Below are 25,760 nucleotides of genomic sequence, written 5' to 3'. Positions count from 1 at the left end.
CTCTGTTTAAAAAACCAAAACATTATAAACAATAACACGACATACATATCACAACAGAAACAATTAAAAAAGACAAACATGTAACAAAACCAACCTATTGCAATACCACTATCATTTTCAGAAGGCCCACCCTGCCCATCCAAACCAACTCGATCCGGATCAACAAAAAAAATTGTTTCAAAAAAATGCATCCTTGCTGACGTTCTCTTACGCGATGCCATATTGCCTATACTAAAACAAAAAAATAGACAGTCAATAAACAAAAAAATATACAATTGAAGAAACAAAACAGAACCCCAAAAACATTATCCGACTCTTTATCAACCTAGACACAAACAAAATTGAACCAATGACTCCATTGCAGTTATCGAACTCTCCAACACACTCATATCAAGATCAAACTAATATAAATCCAAAATCAAACCATACACCAAGTTAATAGATGAACCAAATGACCAAAACATAAAAATCACAATTAAATCAACATCAAACAACTTCTACTATAACCTGACATTTGAGAAACCCACCCTATCTCAAATCTAGCACCAAAAAACTACCTTCAAAGCCTGCAAAACAAAATACAGAATTAAAATCCCTACCACATTATCATAATTCTATAACAAAAGAGGAATGAGGTCCTCCCAATCTAGACATATAAAAGCAACTGTGAGAACTATGATAAGAGTTCATATAGAAGGAACCAACTGCATTAAGATTAAGCCAAACACTGGGTCCTGATATGTTATTAAGGAAATAGTGTGATAATATTCCTATTACTTTGGCTGGCTTATTTGTAACTGCATTAAGCCATTATAATTATGTCAGCAAAGGAAATTATAATACTGTGTTTGAAATAGTATAATGTCACACCAATTGAGCTATCGTAATTATGTCAAGTAATATGCATAACCATATACCCACTCCCATGATTCATTTCCTCCCTATAATTAGCATTGTAAAAGTGATGTTTCAACCCTAAAACCTAGTAAAGACACCAAGCAGACTCCACTCGCTGAAAATATCACTTGGATGATTAAGCTGAGGTCTCTAAACTCATAATTATAATTCTCACTTGAATGTCGAAACTCGAAAAATCAACAGTAATTTATCACAGCTCAATATAATTAACACGAATTCAAACACAAAATCACACATAACCTAGCTTAATCCATAGAAGCTAGGATTAAGCAAAACACAAATCCAAAAAAAAAAATTCGACCCCAAAAAATCAAACAACAACATCAATAGAAGCCAAACATAAATTCAATCACCGGCAAAGAAAAATCTACAACGAAAACACTATGAAAAAAGAATGACCAGGAAAATCAAATGGGATGAAAGGAAAAAAAACTACAAACCTGCAACAGTCCAACCAAATCTCCTCCGATCTATCAGAAAACTCTAACCTAGTCAATAAAGAGCAGGCTATAAAGAACGTAAAATCAAACCCAAATCCAAATTGGACCCAATCCCCGAGCTCGAACTGAAAACACTTCCTCAATCAAATTTTCGGGTGACATCAGCTTTAGAAGTTTTGCGATGAATAACTTCTAGAGTTTGATCGGGAAGCCTCGCGTATTCAGAACCATAACACAAATCAATCACCGAATAAAATCCTCCTCCTTTCTACCGAATTGTAAGCAGATGACACATCCCCTTTCTTTCTTCACACACCTCCCTTTTCTCTCTCCCTCTCTCCCTCTCTGTCGATCTAAGAAAAGTAACGAAAAAAGCCAACCCGATAACCCAATAGCCCAACTTGACCCAGTAGTATTTTTGTAATTAAATCGAGAGCTATTGTGAACAGTACTAACCCTGGATGCCGAAATTAACTTTAGTAAATATATTCGCTGGAAGCACATTAAAGAGCAGAGTTCACTAAAACAGAGAATTAATGAAAATAAACAAGGATATCTAGCTGTTGGGTCTACGCCCCGATCATATAGCTGTAGCCGCGCGGCGGCGCAATCATGTTTCAAGCACACCGAGGTCCCAAACAACACAGTCGTCGCAGGTCACAAGCTTCAAGAGAGACAACCATTACGCGCCATCAAGAGAACTACGAACTTGTGCAGAAGAGGAAGAATATAATCCCAAGACAAGCGAGAACCTTTCTCTCTAGTGAGAGTTTTATTTAGCACAACTATTAGGACTTCAATTACGAACTAGCCAAGGGTTTTATTTGTTATGCTAGGAACAGCTTAAATCGGGTACATAGCAGCAGGTAAGCGAGGTTTAACATGTGCATGCAAAGGATTGAGCTTGAAAAGGGTTTGAGCTTCAGTAAGGTCAATCTTATCCACTTCCGGTGGCATGCTCCATGTAAACCCTTGAAGAAGCCTAGCAAAAAGCATCACAGTGATGGTAGTCCCAAGCATACCACCCATGCAACCTCTCCTTCCAGTAGTAAATGAAATGAACCTTAGCTCATGTTCTTCCAACTCCACCTGTTGACTTGCATCTCCATTAAGATGACGCTCGGGATCAAACTTTAACGGGTTTTCCCAGACTTTGGGGTTGCGTCCAAGACCTAAACGACTTAGGACAACACTACTTCCCTTTGGGATGAAATAGCCTGCTACTATATCATCAGCAATGGAAACATGGGGGAGATTGAATGGTGCAACTGGATGCAGTCTGAGTGATTCTCTTGCACAAGCCCTTATGTAAGTGAGATGAGGGATGTGAGATTCTTGCACAAGTGTGTCGATTCCCACAATCCGATTTAGTTCCTCTTGTGCTTTTATAAGCATCCCAGGTTGGTTCAGCATTTCTGATAGACCCCACTCTGCTATACTGAAAGGATTGTCCACTGTAGCAAGTTGTAGTTCCTAATCATCATAAATCATTGATACACAGTTATATATGTCCACATGAATTACTACCATTTTATGTACAAACTTTTATTTTACAACAGTTATTACCATTTTAACAAACACGAATTGGATAATGGTATATAAAGTTCACCATTACTAATTAATGAATGCCCTTTACTCGACCACGAACCTGTTTCACTCCAATGTAAAACAAGTTCTTAGCTTGCTAATGATAAATAAGGTTCTCCAAAACAGGTTAGTGTTTGAGTTATTATAGATATCTTAATGCTATTGAACATATTCCATTATATCTTAGAATATTATAGACTCAGTTTAAGAATTTTTTCGGCGAAATGAGATGACCCAAGCGGTAAGAGCATCATCATCTTGGAAGTAACTAGGTTATTAGGTCCTAAGTTTGGTCACGAATGTGGGTAGATGTGATTCCGTGGATCCTTAGTTGTGTATTTCTTCAGTGTTATCATATGAAATTGATGCAATTACTATGTTAATTTAGGACTTATTTGACTCTAACGCGAATGTGGGTAATCCGTAATTAGACCATTTTAAGTGGTAATCTAACCTAATTTCTTTTAATTATATATGATTTAATCTCAATCAATGAATATTTATAGATTAACGACCTCAATTAAATAATAATGATCTCCACTCTTGACTCAAGACAAATATAAATTGCTAGGAATCTCGCTAAAAATAATATTTCTTCATACTTTTTTTTTGTTTCAACGAATATAAAAAGTAATTATTAATTATTTAAATCTTAAAAAATATCACTAAATAATTGATCAACTATTAAAAAAATAAAATATACAAATCAAGGAAATTAATTCCAAATTTTCCAATTTGAAGTTACTTTTAGGCATCTTTTAAAAATTTGAAAATTAAATAAGTACAAGAGAATTAGAAAGGGCCAAATTAGTAATCCATCTGAAAATAGACATAATAGCTAGTCAAACTACTTTCTCAGCAAAAACATTGTAATCAAACTATGTCATAAATATTTTTTTATCCAATTAATAATTCTTATCGATCCTAAGGTCATAAATTTATAGATGTTTAGCTGTAAGTTGATGAAAAATAACGTTGAAATTAAGTATCAATTTTAGATAATTATTATATATATCCGTCACATATCCCACGTGACATACTCATTTAATGTTATTGGTTCAGTTTTTACTGTGATTGTTTCTGATTGGTTCTTATGTGTAAATAAACTTTTGTCATTTTCACCGCGTGCATGTTAATTATACCGTGGCGTAATATGATTGACTGGGTACAGCATATGACAACACTTGTTTTAATATTATATTTTTTTATAATATATAATTCTACGACTTATAAGTGGAATCATCACGTTTAAGACAGAGCATGATCTTAAAAGTTGTGGATGTATACAAATTTAGATTTAATTGGACAAACTCAGTTCATTCATAGATCTAATATAGTTTCAATACCGCTTAATAATTGCAAAAATGAGGTGAAACTTTGTGGAGTTGATCATATCATTATATATATATATATAGCTTTTAGGATATAATCGAAATATATAATCTAAAAAATTAAGAAAATTTGCCCCAATGAATAAATTAGATGAGAGAATATGTATATATATACACACACGTGTATATACATATATATAATATGAAAACCATGTTACTGTGATTTGTGCTTTAATTTCTTCAGCTGATAGTAGAGGATTTCCATTTTCATCTTTAAGTAAGATAAAAACATCAAGCAGGTCCTCCTCTACAGGCTCCTCGATCCTCTTTTCTTGATAAGAGGACCTCCACTTTGCTACTCTCTCGTCTATAATAGGATCTTGATATTGCTTGATAGTTCTCAAAGCATCCCTCACCTTTTTCTCATGTCCATCTATGTCGAAAGGTCTCAACCATGGAAGGTAATCCGATACACAAAATGCATAAACATGCAAGACTATTGTGAAAAGCGCAGAGACGTGTCTTTCTTCTTCCAGTCCAGGTCCTCCATCCTGTCTACCTTTGCCAAAGTACCTCGTGTTGAAGAACATCCTTCTCATCACATTTGCCGAGTAATGTTGAGCTGCAGTTCTCACATTCACCACCCATCCATTGTCGGTTTTCGAGCACTGACAGTAGAGGAATTTCATAAGATTATCTGCTTCAATGTTTCTCTTATCTAGTAGCCACCTTAGTCTTGATTGATTAAACACGTCGGCAATCAAAATTCTTCTCATTTTCTTCCATTGATGTCCCATAGGTACAACACCTGTCCACCAAGAAGTATGAAGTAGTAAAGATTGATATCAATGTACATGCATGCAAGATAGAGAATATATAATTTTTATTGAACTTCACTCTTTATCCACTGCACCTGTTGTCAAGTACCCACTACTTATGAGGTGAGTAGCCATAGTAATTGGTCTTGATGCGAAATTTGCATCGTGTTTTTTTAAAAATTCTCTGGCAATTTCAGGTGATTTAACTGCGATCACATGAACACTTCCTAATCGCACACATGCAATGTCAGTGTTGACCTGTTTTAGAATATCATGTATCCATCTATATGCTGGTTTGTTCCTCCACATCTCTGGTACACATCCAATGATTGGCCATGGATTTGGTCCAGGAGGGAGAGGGGGAACTGGTGGGTGTACTACTCGCAATCTTTTACGGATAAGAAAGCTAAAGACGATGGATAAGGCAAGGATTAGCAATGGCGCAATCGTAGGAATCATGATGGCTTATCAGTGCTATGATGAACAGAGTAAGAATAACTGAATAAGGAGAGGAAGACGAAGGTGATCAATATCTTGTATTAGATGAATGTGTAATTTAAACGAGAGACGCCACACATTATATAGTGATGTTACCTTGGTAAGTTGTGTGGCCAACAATGATGCCACGATACGTTTGGTGGTCCGGGATTCCAGACTTCTTGCCAACATTTTGAACATTTTGAACATTTTGCACATGTAGGCGTTAGTCTATTTTGTCTTAATTACTCTTAATCAATTATTTGACTAGCACATTTTGCGCATGTAGGCGTTAGTCTATTTTGCCTTAATTACTCTTAATCAATTTATTTGACTAGTGGTGCTAGTCTATTTTCCATCATTATATTTGTTAATATTATTCTGACGAGCGGAGACTAATCCGATTTTGTGAGAATAATTATTAATTAAAGAATTTTAATAACATGTCCATGCATTGGATTTCCTTAATATAAAAATGGGGAAGTATAATTATTTATTTTGTTTAATATTTGATCTTCGTCCACTCACTTAGTTTTCGTTTTAAATACTTTCCCCTATTCTTTTCGGTTTCTATCTCCCAATTTGTAGGAAAAGCCAGAGGAAGTTAAATGTACCTGAAGCTGAGTCATAGTCAATCAGGCCACTTCCGCTAAAAGGTTGTTCTTTGTATTTATTGCTCTGATACTCTGTGGGATAACATAGATCGATAGAATAATAGGTCTCTTTTAACATTGTTAATAGTGGAGTTTGATAGATGAATTGGGAGCCCGGAGGCTCCATATGTTGAGGTTGGTCCTGAGTTTATAGAAGTATCCTTTTATGCATGTAGGGTTGACCACTTTCAAAAGAGACTGCTGAAATTTTTGGTACACCTCCTTAAATAGTGGTCTATACGACTTACTCTAAGTATTAAGGTAATATTTGGAGTGGGTCGTGTCAAAGCAAGCATGAAACAAGAGTTCAAGTGCGTCTGCTCTTATTTTTTTCATCACCTATACAGTTATACCCTCTCATTCTGTACCTCGAGTGTAATACCCTGTTATTTTCCGACATTTAGGACGCAACGTCTCGACATTTTTTTGAAATGTCGAGTTAGTAGTTTAACACTTTGATATTAGACTATACGTCACCATGAGCGCGGAAATATTTTCGTAATATTTTTCCGTTGCCCAATTTATTTTATACTATTTTACAAAGTTTTAACTTGTTTTAAAAATTATTTTCAGAGTTTTTACAATTTGGTTTTATTTCAGAAAATCTTTTTTACTAACTTATATTGCTAACCATTAGATCTCTTGATTTTTACTCTCCTCAAATTTGAGCCGTCCATATCCTAGGCTTTATGTATAGCCCACTCCCTCAGTCCATCTCATTTTTCCTTCAGCTCTCTCCCTCACCTTTTTACTGTTTACTTTTTTACTGTAAATTGTTTTACCTAAATAACCTTTTTATGGTTTTATAAATTACTTCTAATGTTTTACTTTTAACCTTGAGTTATTTTAAGCAAAACCTAACTTTAAAATATGGCGACAAATAACGTAACGTCATGTTACGATTAAACGTTAATTCTGATTTCCACCCAGTTCGGAAATCGAGAACTTGTTAATTTAGAAATGTGTCTGAAATATGTTAATAGCCCTCCTGTTGTGATATCGAATGCTATGGATTTTCTGATAGTTATTTAACATCAAACAGACATTAAATTTAATGATTATCACGTTTCTCGGGTTTTGATCGACTTTGGTCAACTCGGTCTAATTCTTGGTTATACTAGGAATGACTTGGTCAACACCAAGTCAACCTTGGACTTCTCATGGTCAAATCAGGAGAAGGACAATTCGACCATGATAATCGTCATATTTTTGTAGTCGAATCGTTTAAACGACTAACCCTTTTATCAAACGAAATTCAAGACTTCATCGCTTTTGGAAGTCATGGATCGAAGTTCGACGTTGCTATATCAGGTAAGCGGAGCCGCCTGTTAGGGTGAGCCGCTCTCTTCAAGTTCAGTCTTTTCCAATTCGTGTAATGTTCTATTTGTTTCTATTTCTTGTGTTTTATGTCTATATCCGCATTTTAGTCTATGCCTTAGGATTTACATAATTCATATTTACTATTTTACCAAGGCTAGACTTCATTCATATATTATATTTCTTGAGTAGACCCCCCAAAGAGTGAATGAGAACCTAGAAATAGGGACACCCTCGGTGTCGATAACCGTAAACCTCCGGAGAGGCAATACCCTATTATCATTTTACATTGCGCACTATATTTTACTTTAGGGTATTGTCTTAAATAGACACTCTCGCTCACTTATTGTTATTATTAGCAATAAGGGTAGTTGTCCTCGACTTAAGGGGTGACACTATTCCCTCCTAGTCACTAGGCTCGGTCCAAATTACTAAAAATTACGCGGATTATTATTCTCAAAATATTCTATCTATTTTGATGTTAGCATATTTTCATATGAGTTTCTGCCAAAAGCAAAACATTCTTAGTTTCTATCTTTTATTATTACTTGAGCGCTCTGAATATGTTTTACATATGAGCATTACCACATTTTCTAGTTTTCAAACATGTTTCAGTTGAGTTCGACCCTTTCCGGGTTAGCGAGGACGAGTGCTCACCCTTACATTTTCAGGTACCTTAGTTCGAACTTAGAGGAGCTGATCCTGAAGTTAGATGAGGCAACACATAACATTCTTTGTTCAACGTTCATGGTTTATTGATCGAGTTCACCTCCAAAGAGTCATTTGTTTGCTCGATGGTATAATTATTTTCTTTATGCTCCGAAATGTTATAAGATAATTTGTTGGGTTGCATCCTTGTTTCTGGGAAGACACAACGAATTCTGAGCGGGACTTTCAAATCCTAACTTTTGTGAAGGAACCAATCAACTATGCAAGTTTATTTTCTTATATCCTTAGGTCTCATGCCACCTTCCATAAATTTTGAATGGGTTGTTTGTTTGTAAATTGTCAACTCATTTCCATCTACACTGTTCAAGCTATTTAATTCTTACATTTCAGCCTTGTGGGTTTGGGTTAGTAAATGGTCAACACGTCTATTCAACGTGTTGGTTATTTGCTAAGTCGGATTCACGGCGATTATTGCCATGTTTCCGGCCTTGAACATCAAGTATGCCCAAACATATCATCATAAAATAAAACATCACGAATCATAGCTTATAACCGAACACCTTTCATTTTTTCGGTGTTCGAACACCGACGAGTGTGCTTGTGACACCTGGTTTCCCACTATCTTCTATGAACAATTAGAATATACATAATTAAATTCTTGCACCAATTTTCCCTCTTTTACCCTCCTCTCTAGTTTTCTCTCTCTATTCTTCGTCGTCACCTTTGTGTTGAGCAAAAGAAAACATAGAGAGAGAGATGGTACTAGAGGCGGATCAGGATCCAAATATTGTCTAGACTAGCTTTTACAAAGAGACATTTTTTATGAGGTTTGGAACAACCTGAAAAATTAGAGATAATAAAAAATCTTTAAATCAATCGGAGCACATATAAGAAAAATTATAATTCAAGAATCTAGAATAAGAAATACGTAGAGAAACTCCAGTCAAGTTGAGCCGAACTAAAGAAACAAGGCACTTAAACGTTTCATTCCTCTCACACTCACCTCCCACATCCAACAATGGCGGACAAAAATAATCTCAAAAGACCAAAATGTTTACTAATAAAAGAGGATATGAGATGGCTCTGATGTCTGAAATCTGAAAAGAGATTTAGAAGAGGTAGAGACTAGAGAAGTAGAGATTAGAGACCTAAAGATTGATGGAGGCTTCAGCGTAAAGAAAGAAGAGAAAACTCTTTTTTTTTTTGGCTTCATGGAGGCTTGCTACCACTGCTAAGGTTAGATGTTTTTTTCTTGTATGGGGTAATATACTATATATATACCTATGTTGCAGGATGAAAAACTGTATCTTTATTGAATGATATGCGGGCATATATATAGGCATTACAAAACTACAATCTCGTATGATTCAGAGTCCTAATCTATTACAGAAAGGATAATCTATCTCCTAACATGAAACCTATTAGGCTAAGACACACACAAGGGTATGATAGTAATTCTCCCGGAACACTCCCTCTTGTGTCGCATGCCTAGGTTGCATGGTGCACACATCGTTGCCTCGGTAAAAACCTTGTCAAGTAAAATAAAAACCTCTTGGGTAAAAACAAAAGCTTGATCGAAGGGAAAAAGAGCACAATGGTTGGTGTTCCTAGAAAGTATGAACTAATGGTAGGTGTTCTGGAAAGTAGACACATAAACCTTTCAAACGTACCAAATTCACTATATTTCATTGAGCGAGCTGTCTTTTAGGTCTCGTTGAAGTTGACCTACGAAAATGGAAAAATTCTGATTTGTCACATTCAATGTGTCTTTCACAAAGGAATGGGGGAATGTACCAATGAATGACTGATTTTGGTCTGAGACGGAACCGTACGCATCCTCTACGCTACCAGTGTCGACTGCTACACCAAGGCGTACGTTGATGTTGCTAGAGCTGCTAGAGGTGTTGGTGTGGATAGGATTTTTGTTGGTTCACTAAGTGTAAAACTAAACCCATGTCAAATGAGCAATGCAAGTCCAATGACGATGCATAGGCGCACAGTTAATCACATCATAATGAAAGCAATAGTGTCCTAACAACACTTACATGTATGAATCCATAGCTCATTGAATCTCTTCATCATCAGTACTTAGACAAAATCGAGAATCAAGAATTAGCTTTCATATGAACACATATGGGTATGAGTTCTTGCAACCGATTGTACTACGTTCTCTCGAATGTCGCAATCTGGTTACATAAGCTCTCCGTGGTCTGGAGGCATTTAAAGTCTCTTAGGCACTCTCATATCTATGTCAAGATCCCTTTACATATATGCAATGACCACTATCATATGGTGCAAATCAGTTTTCATGGACACTACTACTGATTAATTAGCGGAAAGCAATTATGACCATTACGAGAGAATATGACTCATCGTAGCCAATACTAGCATAATGAGACAATCTATGCGCTATAGGCAATGTTCTAAATATCCCGATATATCCTCGATATATCCCCGATATATCTCTAATATTAAGAAAACGATACGATAAGTTGCTTATCGGTCTATTATATCGGTCAACCCGAAAAATCAAGTCAAATGACAATATATCGGGTCAAACCGAGTTTGACCCGATATATCGGTGCCCTTTTTTTAAAATATTTTTTTTTTAAAACCACGTTGTTTTGAAAAAATAATTTAAAGAAAATGAAAATTTTGTTGATAACATTCAATGACGAGAGCGTTTATGATGAATGATCATCTTTGTTTGACCCGATATATCGGTGCCCTTTCTTAAAATATTTTTTTAAAACCACGTCGTTTTGAAAAAATAATTTAAAAAAAATGAAAGTTTCGTTGATAACATTCAATGACGAGAGAGTTTATGATGAATGATCACCTTTATTTTTATTAATTAATATTATTTATGTATTTTAATTGTCAAAATAATTAAATAATTTTTTTATGAAGTTTATTTAGTAGATATACTTCTATAAGTTTTAATTTCTCAAGTTTATTTGGTATATTTTGATGTATATTTTTATAATTATATTAAATTTAATTAAAAATTAGCAAAAACGATAAATCCGATATAATCCGATATGTCTCGATATATCCCCGTTATATCCTTATTTTACAAAACCGATACGATGCCGATAACCGTTATTTAGACCATTGGCTATAGGTATTGCAAATATCGCATGACTTCACCATTCTCATTACACTTACGAACAATGACTAACATAATAAGTCTAGTTCAGTCTGTATTGATTCTTTCCACTTCGGTCAAGTTGCTCGTCGTTAATACTTTACAACGGAATAAGAGCATAAGCAAATACATCATCAATCATGGGAGATAAATCTATTAAACACATTCGCGCACTGTATACGATCAATTTGTGAGATTTCTATTCTTCTCTAACATTAACAAAAGGAGTATGTAGTGTCCCACAAAAACTTAGTTGATACACATGTTCAGAGAATATCTCTTGATGATGGGCGAAATACTTGTGCCTACGCACCTCGCTTCTTTCTAGTTTTTGATTCCAAAGAATAATGGTCTCCCCCTTATCTACGTAGGAGCCAAGACTGAAACTATGACCATTACCAGTCTATCTTTGCGTTTGCCGCCCTTGTTTTGTGGTGCAATACCACGGGCGCCGACAACACCACAGCGTACGATGGTGTCATCGCCAGCTTCCTTCCCACTATCAGGAATGGTGTCAACGGTGCTAGGACCAGGTCATATGAAATTCTCCCATATTCTGAGAGTTCCAACCTTACCATCACATCACAACATTTATGTGCGATCTCGTCACTTTCGCAATATCGGTAAAGTCATTGAGCATCGAATCTTTGACTTTCTGGAGGTCGATAATGCGTTGCACATTTGCTCACTTTGAGTAGTGCGAGATCTTTATGAGACATAGTGTCATACCACGATAATTCTTGGCGTTAAAACCGGAATGAGAGTATTCATATCTCCCCCTAACGACGGGAAGTATGTCTCATCAAAGTGACTATCTGCTAATATCGCAGGATAGATATCCACGGTTGTAGATTGGAAATATCGGACAAGTGTTGGTGATTCATAAATCATAACCAACCAAAATACTTAAGCGTTTCAAGTAGACCCATCTGAGATATGAAAATGGAGGCACATTAACAACGTCACCAAATAGGCATCAATGAAAAGAACGTTGGGATCGTATCCAGTAACCGTCTGTACGCAATAAACGCTTGGTGAGTTGTGGGTCTGAAACGAATAAGTATCGCTGCATGCAACATCATTACATATCTCCAAGCAAATACCGGCAGTGAATGAACATGAGGAATAATATGTTCAACGACGATCCCAGTAGACATGCAAAACGAAATCATCAAATTCGTGGAGGTGAACTCTCCAACAGTATCCAATCAAATAGATTTGAGAGGATGGGAAAGGTGGTGAGCCCTTAGTATGATGATCATAGCTAAAAACTTTAGTAAATACAACGTTCAATGTGGAAAGTAAAGCGACGTGTGACCAACGCGTCGATGCTCTTAACCTATACCATTAAAATACCGAAAAATGTCCAAATTCAGTTGGATATGGTCCACGAATGTCACCTTAAATACTTTGTAAGAATGGAATGTTCTCGGTTAGAGCCTTAGCAAATAAGGACTTCTTTGAAATCTATCAAGAGAACAAGCTTTGTAAAATGAGCAATGGGCATCCGAGATTTTCATAGATGCATTAGAAAACACGGGAGGCATCACAAGCTCATGTGAAGGAGGGGATGCCGCCACCAACAGCCTGAATGCTATGGAGCCGCCGAGAGTAGGGCTGGCATGGTTTGAGAATTTACCGCGATTACCGCAAAACCAACCAAGCCAATTAAATTGGTAACTGACATAGTCGGTTACCGACTTTTGCGGTTGGTTACCGTACCAATTATAGACCTGGCGGTATGGTACGGTAATAGATTTTCATTACCACGGTAATTACTGTACCGACAGTTAATTTCCTCATACAGTCATACCTCATTCGCAGCTTCAGCCTTCAGCGCCTCTCACTCTCTCTGTCTCTCAGCCCTCTCTGGTTCCTACTCTCACTCTCGCTTACTCTCAAGCTCGACCACTCTCAGCCGTCTCCGTCGCTTCCTCTCGAGATCAACCACTCTAAGTCGCTGCCTCTCTAGTCTCTCGATCTCTCTCGATTCTCTTAATTCTCTTCGATCTCCGACCAGATCTCTTCCATCTCTCTCAGACAAGCTCGTCGCTGACCTCAGACAAGCTCGACCTCTCTCGACTTCTCTCGCACAGGTAATTGAACTTCGATTTGAGCTTTGATTTGAGCTTTAATTTGATTCTCTCTTAGATAACTCTCCCTCTTTCTAGATTTCTAGGTTTTTGAGCTCGATAACTCTCCTTATTTCTGTGTGTGAATTATAGATCGAGGATGGGTCGCCAAAGGATTAGGATGATCGGAAGCGCATTAGGGAGGGGTAGGCAAGGCATGCAAGGGAGGGGCACTGGCGCACAAGGTGCTATCTCTTTCTCAATTTATGTTTTGTACTTTTGTTCAAAGGGTTTGGATTTTTATTGTTTTTTGTTTTTCAATTTTCATAGTGGATACAACATTGTCTCATAGTAGAACTAGTAGCTCATCTCCATCTGTTCAATCGACCGCACATGTAGAGGAACACAGAAACATATCCCTATTAGGACCTCCCCCTGCCCCTGAACTACCTCCACGCCCTCCTCCTCCTACCCCTGCCCCTGAACCTCAACATGAATCTCAACCAGAAAGTAGCTCACATCCTTCTTGTGGAAGAAAAATAAAAGAACCTGTGAACAAAAGTCGTCTTTGGGAATTCTTTACTCGATGTAGGGCACCAAATGGTGAAGTAGATCTGGAATGGTGCACCTGCAACACTTGTGGTACTGAGGTATTGTGTGCAGTTAGGAGAAATGGGACAAGTTCAATGTGGAACCATGTGAGGAAATGTGAGTCACACCAAATGTATGGCGAAGCAAACAAGCAAACTTCTGAATCTGATTCTAAACATGCCAAGCTAAACTTAAATAATGTGTCTGGAGGAAAACCTCATAGGTTTAACAAACAGAGGATTAATGATCTGTGTATAGAGATGATAATAAAGGATGAACTACCCTTTAGGCATGTGGAGAATGATGGTTTGAAGGCTTTTGTTAATGAATTACAACCGCATTGGATTATATTAAATAGAAGGCAGGTTGCCAAGAGTGTATTAGATAAATTTAATCATAAGAAGACAATTTTGTTGAATGGCTTGAAGGCATCAGACACAAGGATTTCAATCACCGCAGACACTTGGACATCGATACAAAACATCAACTACATGGTTGTTACAGCTCATTTTATGGATGTTGACTGGAAATTGCACAAAAGAATCATAAACTTTTGTCCAATTGTCAGTCACAAAGGTGATGATATTGGTAGAGCGGTGGAGCAATGTTTGAGGCAATGGGAGATCTCAAAAGTGTTTTCCATCACTATCGATAATACATCTGCTAATGATGTGGCAGTGCAATACATGAAGAGAAGGTTGAAGGGTTACAAGACTTTGGTTAAGGATGGTTTGAAGGAATTGGAAAAGGGGATTACAACAATATGGAATTGTGCAAAGTATGTTAGGAGCTCATCTGCTAGGCTTGATAAGTTTAGGGAGTTTGCTGGTTTGGAGCAATGCATGGCTAATGCAAATGTTCCATTAGATGTTATAACAAGATGGAACAACACATTTCTTATGCTGCAAGCTGCTTTGAAATATGAAGCTGTTTTTGGGAGGATGGCAGAAGAAGATGCTTTATTTAGAAGCTATTTTGAGGATAAGATTGGACCACCGAATTATGAAAACTGGAGGGATGCTGAATCGTTTTGTTTGTTTTTGAAGAAATTTTATGAAGCTACTATTAAGTTGAGTGCATGGAAATCAGTGACTACAAACATATTATTTGTGGAGATGATTACATTGCAGACTGAGATTGACAAGGCTTGTGACTCTCCTGATCCGGTTTTGAAGAAAGTTGCTTTGTCTATGAAGGCTAAGTTTGACAAGTATTGGGGCAGCTTTGAGGTGGTGAACAAGGTTGTCATGATAGCTAATGTTTTGGACCCAAGATACAAGTTGCAATGGGCTAAAGTGCCAATGAAAAAAGTAAAAACAAGTCCCCAAGTAATTGAATCCATAGAAGCTGACTTGAAGAAGGTCTTGATGAAGATGTATAATTAATATAAAGGTGAAGAAAATATTGATATGATTGGGCATGCTTCTAGTAGTGATATGGCTGAAATGGAAATTGAAGATTTGGATGAACTCGATGAAGTTAGCAGGGAGATAGCTAGGGAGAGGGTGGCTGAGCAATCTTTGTGCATAAGAAATTAAGTTGATCAGTACTTATCTGATAGATATGTCAACCTTCTATCTAAGGGTTTTGAAATTGCTAAGTGGTGGAAAGGCAATGAGGCAACCTATCCAGTGCTATCAAAGCTGGCCAAGGATATATTTGCTATTCCTTGCTCAACAGTGGCATCTGAAAATGCATTTAGTTTACGTGATAGAGTTGTTGATCCTTTTAGAGCATCATTGACACCGAGAATGGTGGAGGCCCTTGTGTGCACTAGTGATTGGCTAAGGGCCGATCCACCAAACCTATACAGGGATCCTACTGAAGAAGACCTAAAATTTTACTATGAGTTAGAAGAACTTGAGAGAGGTAACTAGACTTTTTACATTGTGAATTGATATGAAATATCATACCTTATTATTATTATTATTATTATTATTATTATTATTATTATTATTATTATTATTATTATTATTATTTTATAACTATGTGAATTTGGTTTTTTTTTTACAGAAAGTGGTTTCAATGATGGTCAAGTTTTTGAGGCACCAACCCCAATAGAGCTTATTGGAAGTTTTGGGCAAAATAGTGTGTAGCAGTCAATTGAGGTTTGTGATCCATTTTTCATATGGTTGTTTTGTTTTTCTTTATAGTTCTGTGGGTCTTGAACTAGGGCTACAATTGGGGTCACTGTATGAAAGATTGATTAGCTGCCATTAGTGTCTTCATTCACAGCTCATCATGTTTCAGTGTTTCACCATCTGGGTGTTAATTAGCTGCTAAATTATTGCATTGCTGCATACTATAGGTTGTTGGCTTGCTGCATACTACACCTTTCTCTCAGTTTTGTGTTTTCTTGTTTGTTAATGGCAGAAGAACTGAAGAACTAGTGAACTACAAGGGATGGTTGGATGACTAGGCATCTAGGCAGATAAGCAACCTGCAGCCTTGCAGTAGTCCAGCAGTCCAACAGCTTGTTCTCAACTATGTTTGTGATTTGTTAATGTGTTATTGAACAATTTGAAGTTTTGAACTGTATTTGTGATTTTGTGGTTGTAATGTTGTATGATTCACTTGTATGAACCTTGTTAAATTGGTTTTATAACTCTTTGTTGATTATTTCATAGCAGGAAACCCCTAAAAGATTTGGGTCAGGTCTTATTTTTCATGAAAAAACTGGCCCAATTTAATGTTGGTAAAAGCCCAACCGTACCAACATGTACCGTACCGTACCAACATGTCGGTATACCGACTTTGGTGGTTGGTAATGGTAATAAAATTTTGTTTACCGTACCATGCCAGCCCTAGCCGAGATGGGCAAGCTCGCCTGACCGTGCTTGGCACGGATAGGCACGACCTCACCGTGTGGAGCACGGGTGAGGTGGTTTTCCAATCGCTTCGTGAACATGAAAAATAGATGATCATGTGAATTTCAAAGAACTCGAATCATCATATCTCGTTCAAAATGACCAAAAAGGATCATGTCAAAACTAAGAAGACAGCAAAACTGAACCCATGATTCAAAGAATGTTGAGTTACATAAATCTACTGCTATAGGCTAACAAAGCTACTGCCGAAGTTTTAAAAAACTATTGTCAATTAAATCTGACATATTTATTCCTCTCCATTCTTAACACAAATATCAAGATGACAATTCATCAGTGGCATGTAGGGCCTTTGAAAACTTAGCAAGGCACGAATATATAAAACATCTTCGCACGAGATCCGTAAAACAACTACCTACGTTGTAGAACAGTGTGGGTGGTTACGCAATTAGCAAGACACTCGATTTCACGATGGGACATTCTCAAAATAAAATTAAGAGAGTCAACAACACGGTGAACTTCTTTAGAAAATACACCGTAGAATATTGTAAGAAGAGGTATTAAAACAAAGTCCAATCCCATCGAATGTATCACATGGTAATAAAACTACATTCTTCAACTTAAGAGTTGGAAAAACATGGTATTGGAGCAGTTGAATACCAAACAATTAGGGTGGTAAAAACCATCCAATTGGTGCGGGTGGTCACCAATAATAATAACATCGTTTGAGCTATGAAATGACTTGGAGAAAAATCGGAAAATTAACCAGAAACCCATGTCAAAATAACTCAAAACCGGGTGATATTTGGACTTTAAAAAATGTGGCAGTAAAAACTACCGGAAAAAACGACGTCAATTTTGACGTTCCAAGGTCCGTTTTCCAAATTTTAAGGTTCAAATTCACAATGCAGTGCTATTGGGGTCCCATGTAACCCAAAAGTGGCCAATTTAAAAACCATGGAGTTGAAAACGTTGACCATTCATGCTAAGTCAAGGCAAAATAAAATTCTCACGAGATCATCTTGTAAACAAGGAATACGAGAAATTTTATTGAATATGCCAATATTTAATACAACACAACTAAGCTTCCAATTCCAATAGACAACTTAAGCTAAAGTCGAGCAAGAAACTTGGCAATGCCAACGTCATACTTGTAAACTATAAAACATAGTCAAAATAGATTGACTAATCAAAAGTCTGTAGTAACAAAATCTTGCATATCAGATCGGGCGGAGTCTTAGCTTGAGGCTCAAAAATTTATTTACTTGAGAATGGAAGAATGTTACATTTTCATCTCTAAAGTTCCCTCAATAAATAGATACAAGTGCCAAAAAATGGCATGTGTTTCTTGGATGTGTAGCATTCATCAAGGTCAACTTTGGTAATACAACGTCATAGACGTTTATTGAATCATTTTAAGTGTGTCCCATATAATTTGCTATTTTTGAGATCTTTTGTCAGCAAATAATGTTACTTCAGAGTAATGGATTTCATCTCAAATAAATGAGTACGTCGACTTTGAGATTCTCCTTTATAGACATGAGTTTAAGAAAACTCAAACATTCAAATAATAGTCGCGATGCCGACGCATCCATAAGAAACGAGTGTTGTATAGGTTTCAAATAATCGAAACTATACAAGTATGTAACCGGAATTAGAAGGGTTGTGATGTATGTGCTCACAAAATAATCGATGCATATCGGCGATTCTCATGATCGCACCCAAAACAGCGGTGTACTCAGACAACCACACGAAATCGATTTTTTTCCTTTAAATAATAACGTGACTCCCAGGACCGTCACACGAAAAACGTCGACCAAGAGGGGAATCATATCCCTCTTTATTGTCATCGGCGTTATAAGAAAGGCCGGAAAAAAGACATGAAGAAGGCTAATAGCGCCCGATAATTTATATATATATGTTCAAAAGCGGGAACGTTAATGAAAAATTTACCTTTGAAGGTGTGGAGATGACGAGAGTAGCTTCTCTTGAGCGAAGACTTTACTTGTGAAGTTCGCGTATCTTGCGTGAATATACGCCGGCGGGGGGGGGGAGCAATCTTGAAGGCTTTGATGCGGAGACTTGCGTGGCAAAAAGATGATTTGGCGGAGCAAATGCAGAGGAGACCCTATGGAGCTGCGGGGCTGCGGGGGTCTGCAGGGGCTTGCGTGGCAAAAAGATGATTTGGCGGAGCAAATGCGGAGGAGACCCTACGGAGCTACGGGGCTGCGGGGGTCTGCAGGGGCTGCGGGAAGGGGTTGCAGGGATCGGCAGGGACTACAGGGGAGGGGTTGCAGGGGTCGGCAGAAGGCTGCATGGAGGTCTGCAATAGCGGCGAGTAGGAGCGGCGGGCAGGGGTTGCAGGGATCGGCAGGGACTACAGGGGAGGGGTTGCAGGGGTCGGCAGAAAGCTGCATGGAGGTCTGCAGCAGCGGCGAGTAGGAGCGGCGGGCAGGGGTTGCAGGGATCGGCAGGGACTACAGGGGAGGGGTTGCAGGGGTCGGCAGAAGGCTGCATGGAGGTCTGCAGCAGCGGCGAGTAGGAGCGGCGGGCAGGGGCTGTAGCCGACGAGGAGGTTGCCGGAGGCCGGAGACAAAGGCGGCCGGCGGGAGGAAAAAAATTTCTAAGGCTCTAAATGTTCAGAGTTTTAGGGCAAAGTGCGTGATAACGTGTTGCATGATGAAAAAGTGTATCTTTATTGAATGATATGAGGGTCTATATATAGGCATTACAAAACACAATCTCGTAGGATTCAGAGTCCTAATCTATTACAGAGATGCTAATCTATCTCATAACATGAAACCTATTAAACTAAGACACACAAAATGGTAGAATAATAATTCTCCTAGAACAACTTAAAGATTTTAACATACAAATCACTATGGACTTGAGCCCAGCTCGCCCTTCAAACAGGTCCGCCGTTGGATGGTACTGATTGAATCCCAAAGACATTTTCTTCGTGGTCCCCACATCAAATCATCTAGAGACATCTAAAGCTGGTACTAAATCCCATGCAACTAGCTTTCATAATTCCCAGGACATGAAACATAGTTCAACGGAATCGAAGAAATATAGATGTAATTGATAAGATAGTCAGATAGAGATGAAATTTAATCATGGATTTCATAGCTTAAGCTTGTTGCTTCTTGTACGATTGGATTCCAACCTACAGAGATGAGAAATCATGGGTGCTTTATATCCGTTGTTTTGAAATAAATATGAAGAATTTGGGTGTGGAGAGGTGCATATGAATGCCACATGCTAGCCATGCAAGTTTTGACATCTGTCACGTGACTTAGGTGCTGCTGGTGCTCATACTCTTAAGGGTGGGCATAAAAAGTCGAAATTCCGATCTCGTCCTAAAATTTCTAGGGATGCGATGAGACGGATGTCTAAAAACGTATGTCTCGTCCCGTTTCATAATAGTTGGACGGGACGTGGGACAAATAATTTATATCCCGCTTCGTCTCGTCCTGCCCCGCTTTAAAATTCATTTGAATTTCAACCATCAAATATTTCATCATTATTATACATTTATAATTTATGAGAACACCTTAGATGCATCTGATAAGCAAATGACTAACTTCAAAAAATAGATCTTAGACCTTGGTTCATTTCCTAAAGATAAACAAATCTTGGTTAATTTTCTCATTAATATATGGTTCGATTTATATGATATAAATAAAGACGATTTGTATATTGCAAATTTCTATAAACTTAGCAATCATAACACTACCAGAAAAAGTGACTCAGGTGACAATAATAAAAAATCTTTGTCACCTAAGAAAATGTAAGACGACGAAAATGGTTTCGCCACTTAAGTATAACAAATTGTCACCTTAGTGAAACTTAGACAACGAAAACTAGTATTATCATCTAACTTAGTAACTAAGTCAACGAATTAATTTTTTGTCATGTAAACATAGCACTTAGATGACAAACTTATACTTCGTCGTCTTAATACTACTTAGGTGACGAGTTGGTCTTCTTAGATGAAAAACTTATTATTGCATTTCATTGATGTTCAAGGACAATTAAAGACTAATAAAACCCATATTAATTTTTTAAAAAAAGTTCAGTTTCATTTCATCAAAGGTTCAATCTAGAATATTAATTAACAAAATCTTAAAATTAAAACATGCATGCACATCCAAATATTGGTTAATATGGTAAGGAATTATGACAAATTTCAATTTGACATAATAATAATAATAATAATAATAATAATAAAGGATAATATTATTTTAAATTGAGAAGTTTAATTTTACGTCATTGAAGTAAGATATTTTGTGGATTCATATTGAGTTGATATACTTATTTAGAAACAAATTAGCTGTTGTTTTGATTTAGGGTCTTAACAAAAAACCTTAATTACACATCAATTAGATAATTAACATTAATTTAGATCAATGAAGTAAGGGAAACGTACTATCAGTCTAAGTGAGTAATTTTTTTTATTGAAGGAGTAAGTGGTATACCACAAAGCATATATAATTCATAACCTTATAGAGTATTAATTATCTTCTAGAAGTCAGCAATTTCATTCCATGAAAGTAGATATTAACATTAATATAGATCAATAAAGTAAGGCAAACGTACTATCAGTCTAAGTGAGTAATTTTTTTATTGAAGGAGTAAGTGGTGTACCACAAAGCATATATAATCCAATACCCTTGGCCATGTCAGTGATCTGCGTGAGCCCTATTAAATCAATTTCCACCGCTGATTACACACACAACTACCATCAATGTCCGTCCGATTCTCCAAAGTTGTATCCTCTTCTTTTTCCTTCTCCAAAATCGTCTAGAAAACCCACATGTTAATTCTTTCCATTATCACATCTTTCTTTCCCTCAGATGTGATCTCTCCCTATATCTACTCCCATGTTTTCATTTTTGTTCAAAACCAGGCCAAGTCCTTCTTCTTTGATGGATTGGGTTTCAAAGAATGCTTGGCTGAGAAAATACTCATGACTATCGATCAGGATCTCATCGGAGCCGTTGATATTTTCTAGAAATCAAGGCCAACTACCGTAGTGCCGTCATCTCGGGCTATGGACGGGGAGGTCGAGATTGAGATCTTGACCGATTAGTAGAGGTGGTTGGAGGAGTGGGGGTTGGTGAGGACAATGGCTACGAAGACTTCGAGAACGACGAAGGTGGAGGACTGGAAGGGAGAGGAGGTGAATAGGGTGGAGGCAAGGGTGCAGTGGTGGTTTCAACGACATCGACTTCAACTTGGTGAGTGCTGACAGCGTAGGTGGTGGTAGTGGTCGTATTTGAATTTGGAAGAAAAGAGATGGTGACTTGGTGGTTGTGGTGGTCGTTTCAACGATGTTGAAGCGTAGGTGGTGGTTGTGATAGTTTTAATGGTGGGAAGTTGATGTGGTGGTGGATTAAGGACAATTAAGATTAATGAAACTTAATCAATATACCAAATAATCTGATTAACTACAAAAATGATATTTACTAATTAATATCGAAAATACAATAATAAAAAATAAAATAATATTGAAAATATAGTATACAACAATAATACAAAAAACAAAAGACTAAAATTGATTCTTTATATAAATAAATTCAGAAAATAACAAAATTTATTAATTAAGGTGACAAATATGATTTGTCGCTTAAGTATCAACACTTGTCACCTTATTTATTAGACGACATGAGTTATTTTGTCGCCTAAACTCTTTTACTTAGACGACGAATGACTTATTTTGTCATCTAAATACTTGGGTGACATCATCTACTTGACGGAATTTAGATGACGAAAATGTCGTCGTCTAATGATTTAAGACGACGAAAATATGATATTAGGTGACGAAATGTCGTTGTCGTCTAAGTCATTAATTCTGGTAGTGTAACCTATATAATCTTATATATAATATAATTATATATGTTTCTCTTGTATGATAACAGTATAATTTTTATGTACAATATCTATAACGCTATAATTCGAATGATTTATTTAATTTTATAATAATTAAACTCACGGTATCGAAGTACATAATGAAGGAAATTTGGAACAATCTATATATGTCTATTCTATTATAATAATTTGTATTAAAATTTAATTTATAGTAAATTAAGTATTTATTATTTAAAGTCTGGGAATGTGAGATATGTCCGGTCTCATTCCGATCCCAACAAGATTAATCTCGGGTGTGACGAACTTTTAAAAATACAAATCTCATCTCGAATTTAATAAGTGAGACATGACGCGAAATTAAGCTCATTCCGTCTCATCCCGTCTCGTGCCCACCTATATTGACGGTCCACCGAATAGGCTCCCTTCTTCAAAAGAAAACATCAATGAATAATTGAGACTGCCTCGTCGAACCAAATATTCTGGACATAAGGGCATATAATGACAAGCAAAGTGACCCAAGTCGAGTGACTATTTCTTCATGAAAACAGAACTGATTACATACCAACCTTTTTTTTTTCCGGAAAGAAATTGATAGACACCTTTCATGTACTAGGAGTCTAGGAGTCTTAATAGCGGTCAATATTCGATGAATAGCCAAGTAGGTACTAGCTCATAATCGTCCATCCCGACTTCCACCTGCAAACAAGTCTATCTATATCGACTAATGGAAATAAAAATTAAATGTCACGCTGATATTTCCGGTGTAAAGCAAATTTGTCGTTTATTTTTTAATTATTAATTATGATTAACTACTTTATCTTTTATCTTTGTAATATTTTTATGATTGATAATTTAATTGAATCTGATATTTCTGGTAAGTGGTAACCTAGGACTCTGATCCACGTATTCATATGATCAAAACCCAGAAGTGTTTTTTCGATTACCCACGGGACTCTTCTTGTTTTTCTTCCTCCTCCTCCTCCTCCTCCTCCTCTGTTTTTCGATGTTATTTGCTTCATTTTCAACTTTAGGCCTAACGCCAGAAAGTTTATTTGTTTCCTTGTGATTTCATATACCTATTTTGCTCGAGTATTCTCGGAACAAGAGGCAAGATGGTTCATTGATGGTCTTCCCTTATCTTCGACTATGTTTACTGGGTTCATAATCTTTGTTTAGTGAGAATACACAAATCAGTCTTGTGGGCAATGATAGTGTTGATTTTGTTATTTATTTTTTAAAAGAGTATTGGAATCCCATATTCACAAGTTCTCCATGTTTACTGCCTTTTTTATTGAGTTAGAGAAAATAAAAAATTGCAAAAAGTGAGATATTTTATACTTAACCTTGGTTAGATTGTAGGAATAAAATAAACATGTGGCATTGTTTTAAGAGGTGTGCATGATTACGTATATTTTTATACAATGTAATTAATATTGTAGGAAAAATGGAATTATCTACTTATTTCATTGATACTCCCATTTATATAGGGATCAAAATTACAATAAAAAATAAATAGTAATTACAATGGTAATTAAGGCTACATAATAGTTATTGATCTGTTATGTCCGTTGATCATAAACGTCATTAGCTCATTCTATTATTTATTTTAACAATTGCACACTAATGGTGTTTTTCCTTCAACACTTCCCCTTGTGCCGAGATGAAGATATAATGGTGCATAATGTGTTGTCTCATTAAAAATCTTGCCAAGTAACAAAACCCAATATGAGAAAATAAAACCTTGGTTGAATGAGAAAAGAGCACAACGCACCTATTACATTTGAGGTTAAAATATATGTGCTAGACTCTTCCTGATGTTTCCACCTCCCTTGATCTTTACATTAATCGTGGGAGCTTTGATAACTTTTGCATTTTTACTTTAAGTATTCATCATTACCATGTCGTATTCTCTTTTCTGTATAGGGACTAAATAAGCCTAAACTTTTAGATATTGTTGTTGCGTGGGCGCAAAGCTATACAATGAATGTGAGGCCGAGTTTGCATACTGTGTTTAAGTGCAATAATGCGTCTTTGCACTTGTATAGAAAATATCATTTCTCAACACTTATTCGTCATCTTCTATTTAGATGAAAACAGATATATCTTTAAAGACTTCGACTGATTATGGGAGTTATAGGACCTCACTTTTAACTTTTAGAGTGTCTGAAGCCGATTGATGGTTGATCATCAATATTACAGTCCTCAAGATCCATTTTGAGGCTGTGTCTTCCTAAGGATCTTTTTCATTCTCGACTTATGATTTGCAATGGCGATATCTTTTTAGTTCATCAAAAGACTATGCAAATCTATATTGAATACGCAATGACATAGTTCATCTGATCCCTATTCAAAATCAAGTATTTACTTCGTGCACGTTTTAAATTTCTTTTGTAGCGTAACGTGGTCTAGTACCATTTATTGGGTGAATAAAGTATGTTCTATGACTTTCATGTATATCTCTTAATTTCGATCTCACATAGAGATATCTTGTTGCAACATTCATAAGCTGCATTTATCAGTTTTTCGAAAAATTACTAAACTGATAAATTAGTGGAGTGCAATGACATCCATTACGAGAATATTTCATTGTGGTCCATTACAAATGAATATTTTCTCGTAGTCGGTTCCAATGCGTTTAGTGAGAGACATGCGCCATAAGGTGAGTGTATAATAGGTTTTACACTTGCGATGTCGGCTTCACCTGTCCAAATACCTATCTCTTTGTTAGTGGACTTTAGTTCTTGCTGGATCACTTCTTTCCATTAGGCCAAAATTACTACGTTGGTATTCCTCAACGAAGTGTGATTCGATATCAAGACTCAATATCCTACATCCTCATGTGGTTTGTATTTGTAGAGATTTCTATATATTCAAGGATTTATTCTAACATCTGAGGCGTCCCCCAATGATAACCAAAATCCAGGAAATTCTCATGAGGTAGATTTGAGATTATGGATCAATGGATCCAATTGTGCCAAACTCGTTTTCTTCCTTTGATCGAGTATATATCGAACATAAGGTGGTCTCCCCCTCTTCCTTGAAG

At 36.6% G+C, this 25,760-nt stretch overlaps 2 protein-coding genes across 3 annotated transcripts; one reads left to right on the top strand and one right to left on the bottom strand.

Annotated features, from left to right (window-relative positions):
- Nucleotides 1-2,062: 2,062 nt before the first annotated feature.
- On the bottom strand, nucleotides 2,063-5,624 carry LOC126799296 (tryptophan N-monooxygenase CYP79A68-like). Of its 2 annotated transcripts, XM_050526467.1 has the most exons (3): nucleotides 5,190-5,624; nucleotides 4,495-5,084; nucleotides 2,063-2,831 (listed from the first exon to the last, which is right to left on the bottom strand). In XM_050526467.1, the coding sequence occupies exons 1-3, from the start codon at nucleotides 5,551-5,553 to the stop codon at nucleotides 2,202-2,204; spliced, it is 1,584 nt and encodes a 527-aa protein (XP_050382424.1). In that variant the 5' UTR covers nucleotides 5,554-5,624; the 3' UTR covers nucleotides 2,063-2,201. The 2 variants fall into 2 exon arrangements, with proteins under 2 accessions (XP_050382424.1, XP_050382425.1); XM_050526468.1 differs by lacking the exon at nucleotides 5,190-5,624 and having other exon boundaries at nucleotides 2,063-2,812; nucleotides 4,495-4,630.
- Nucleotides 5,625-13,590: 7,966 nt separating this feature from the next.
- Nucleotides 13,591-16,440, top strand: LOC126796821 (zinc finger BED domain-containing protein RICESLEEPER 3-like). Its single transcript, XM_050523547.1, has 6 exons — nucleotides 13,591-13,675; nucleotides 13,761-15,396; nucleotides 15,583-15,890; nucleotides 16,035-16,101; nucleotides 16,195-16,213; nucleotides 16,330-16,440. The coding sequence occupies exons 1-6, from the start codon at nucleotides 13,591-13,593 to the stop codon at nucleotides 16,438-16,440; spliced, it is 2,226 nt and encodes a 741-aa protein (XP_050379504.1).
- Nucleotides 16,441-25,760: the final 9,320 nt, after the last annotated feature.

This window comes from Argentina anserina, chromosome 6 (assembly GCF_933775445.1).
Source record: "Argentina anserina chromosome 6, drPotAnse1.1, whole genome shotgun sequence".
In the NCBI taxonomy this organism is placed as follows: Eukaryota; Viridiplantae; Streptophyta; class Magnoliopsida; order Rosales; family Rosaceae; genus Argentina; species Argentina anserina.
This window is presented reverse-complemented; position numbering and strand designations above follow the sequence as displayed.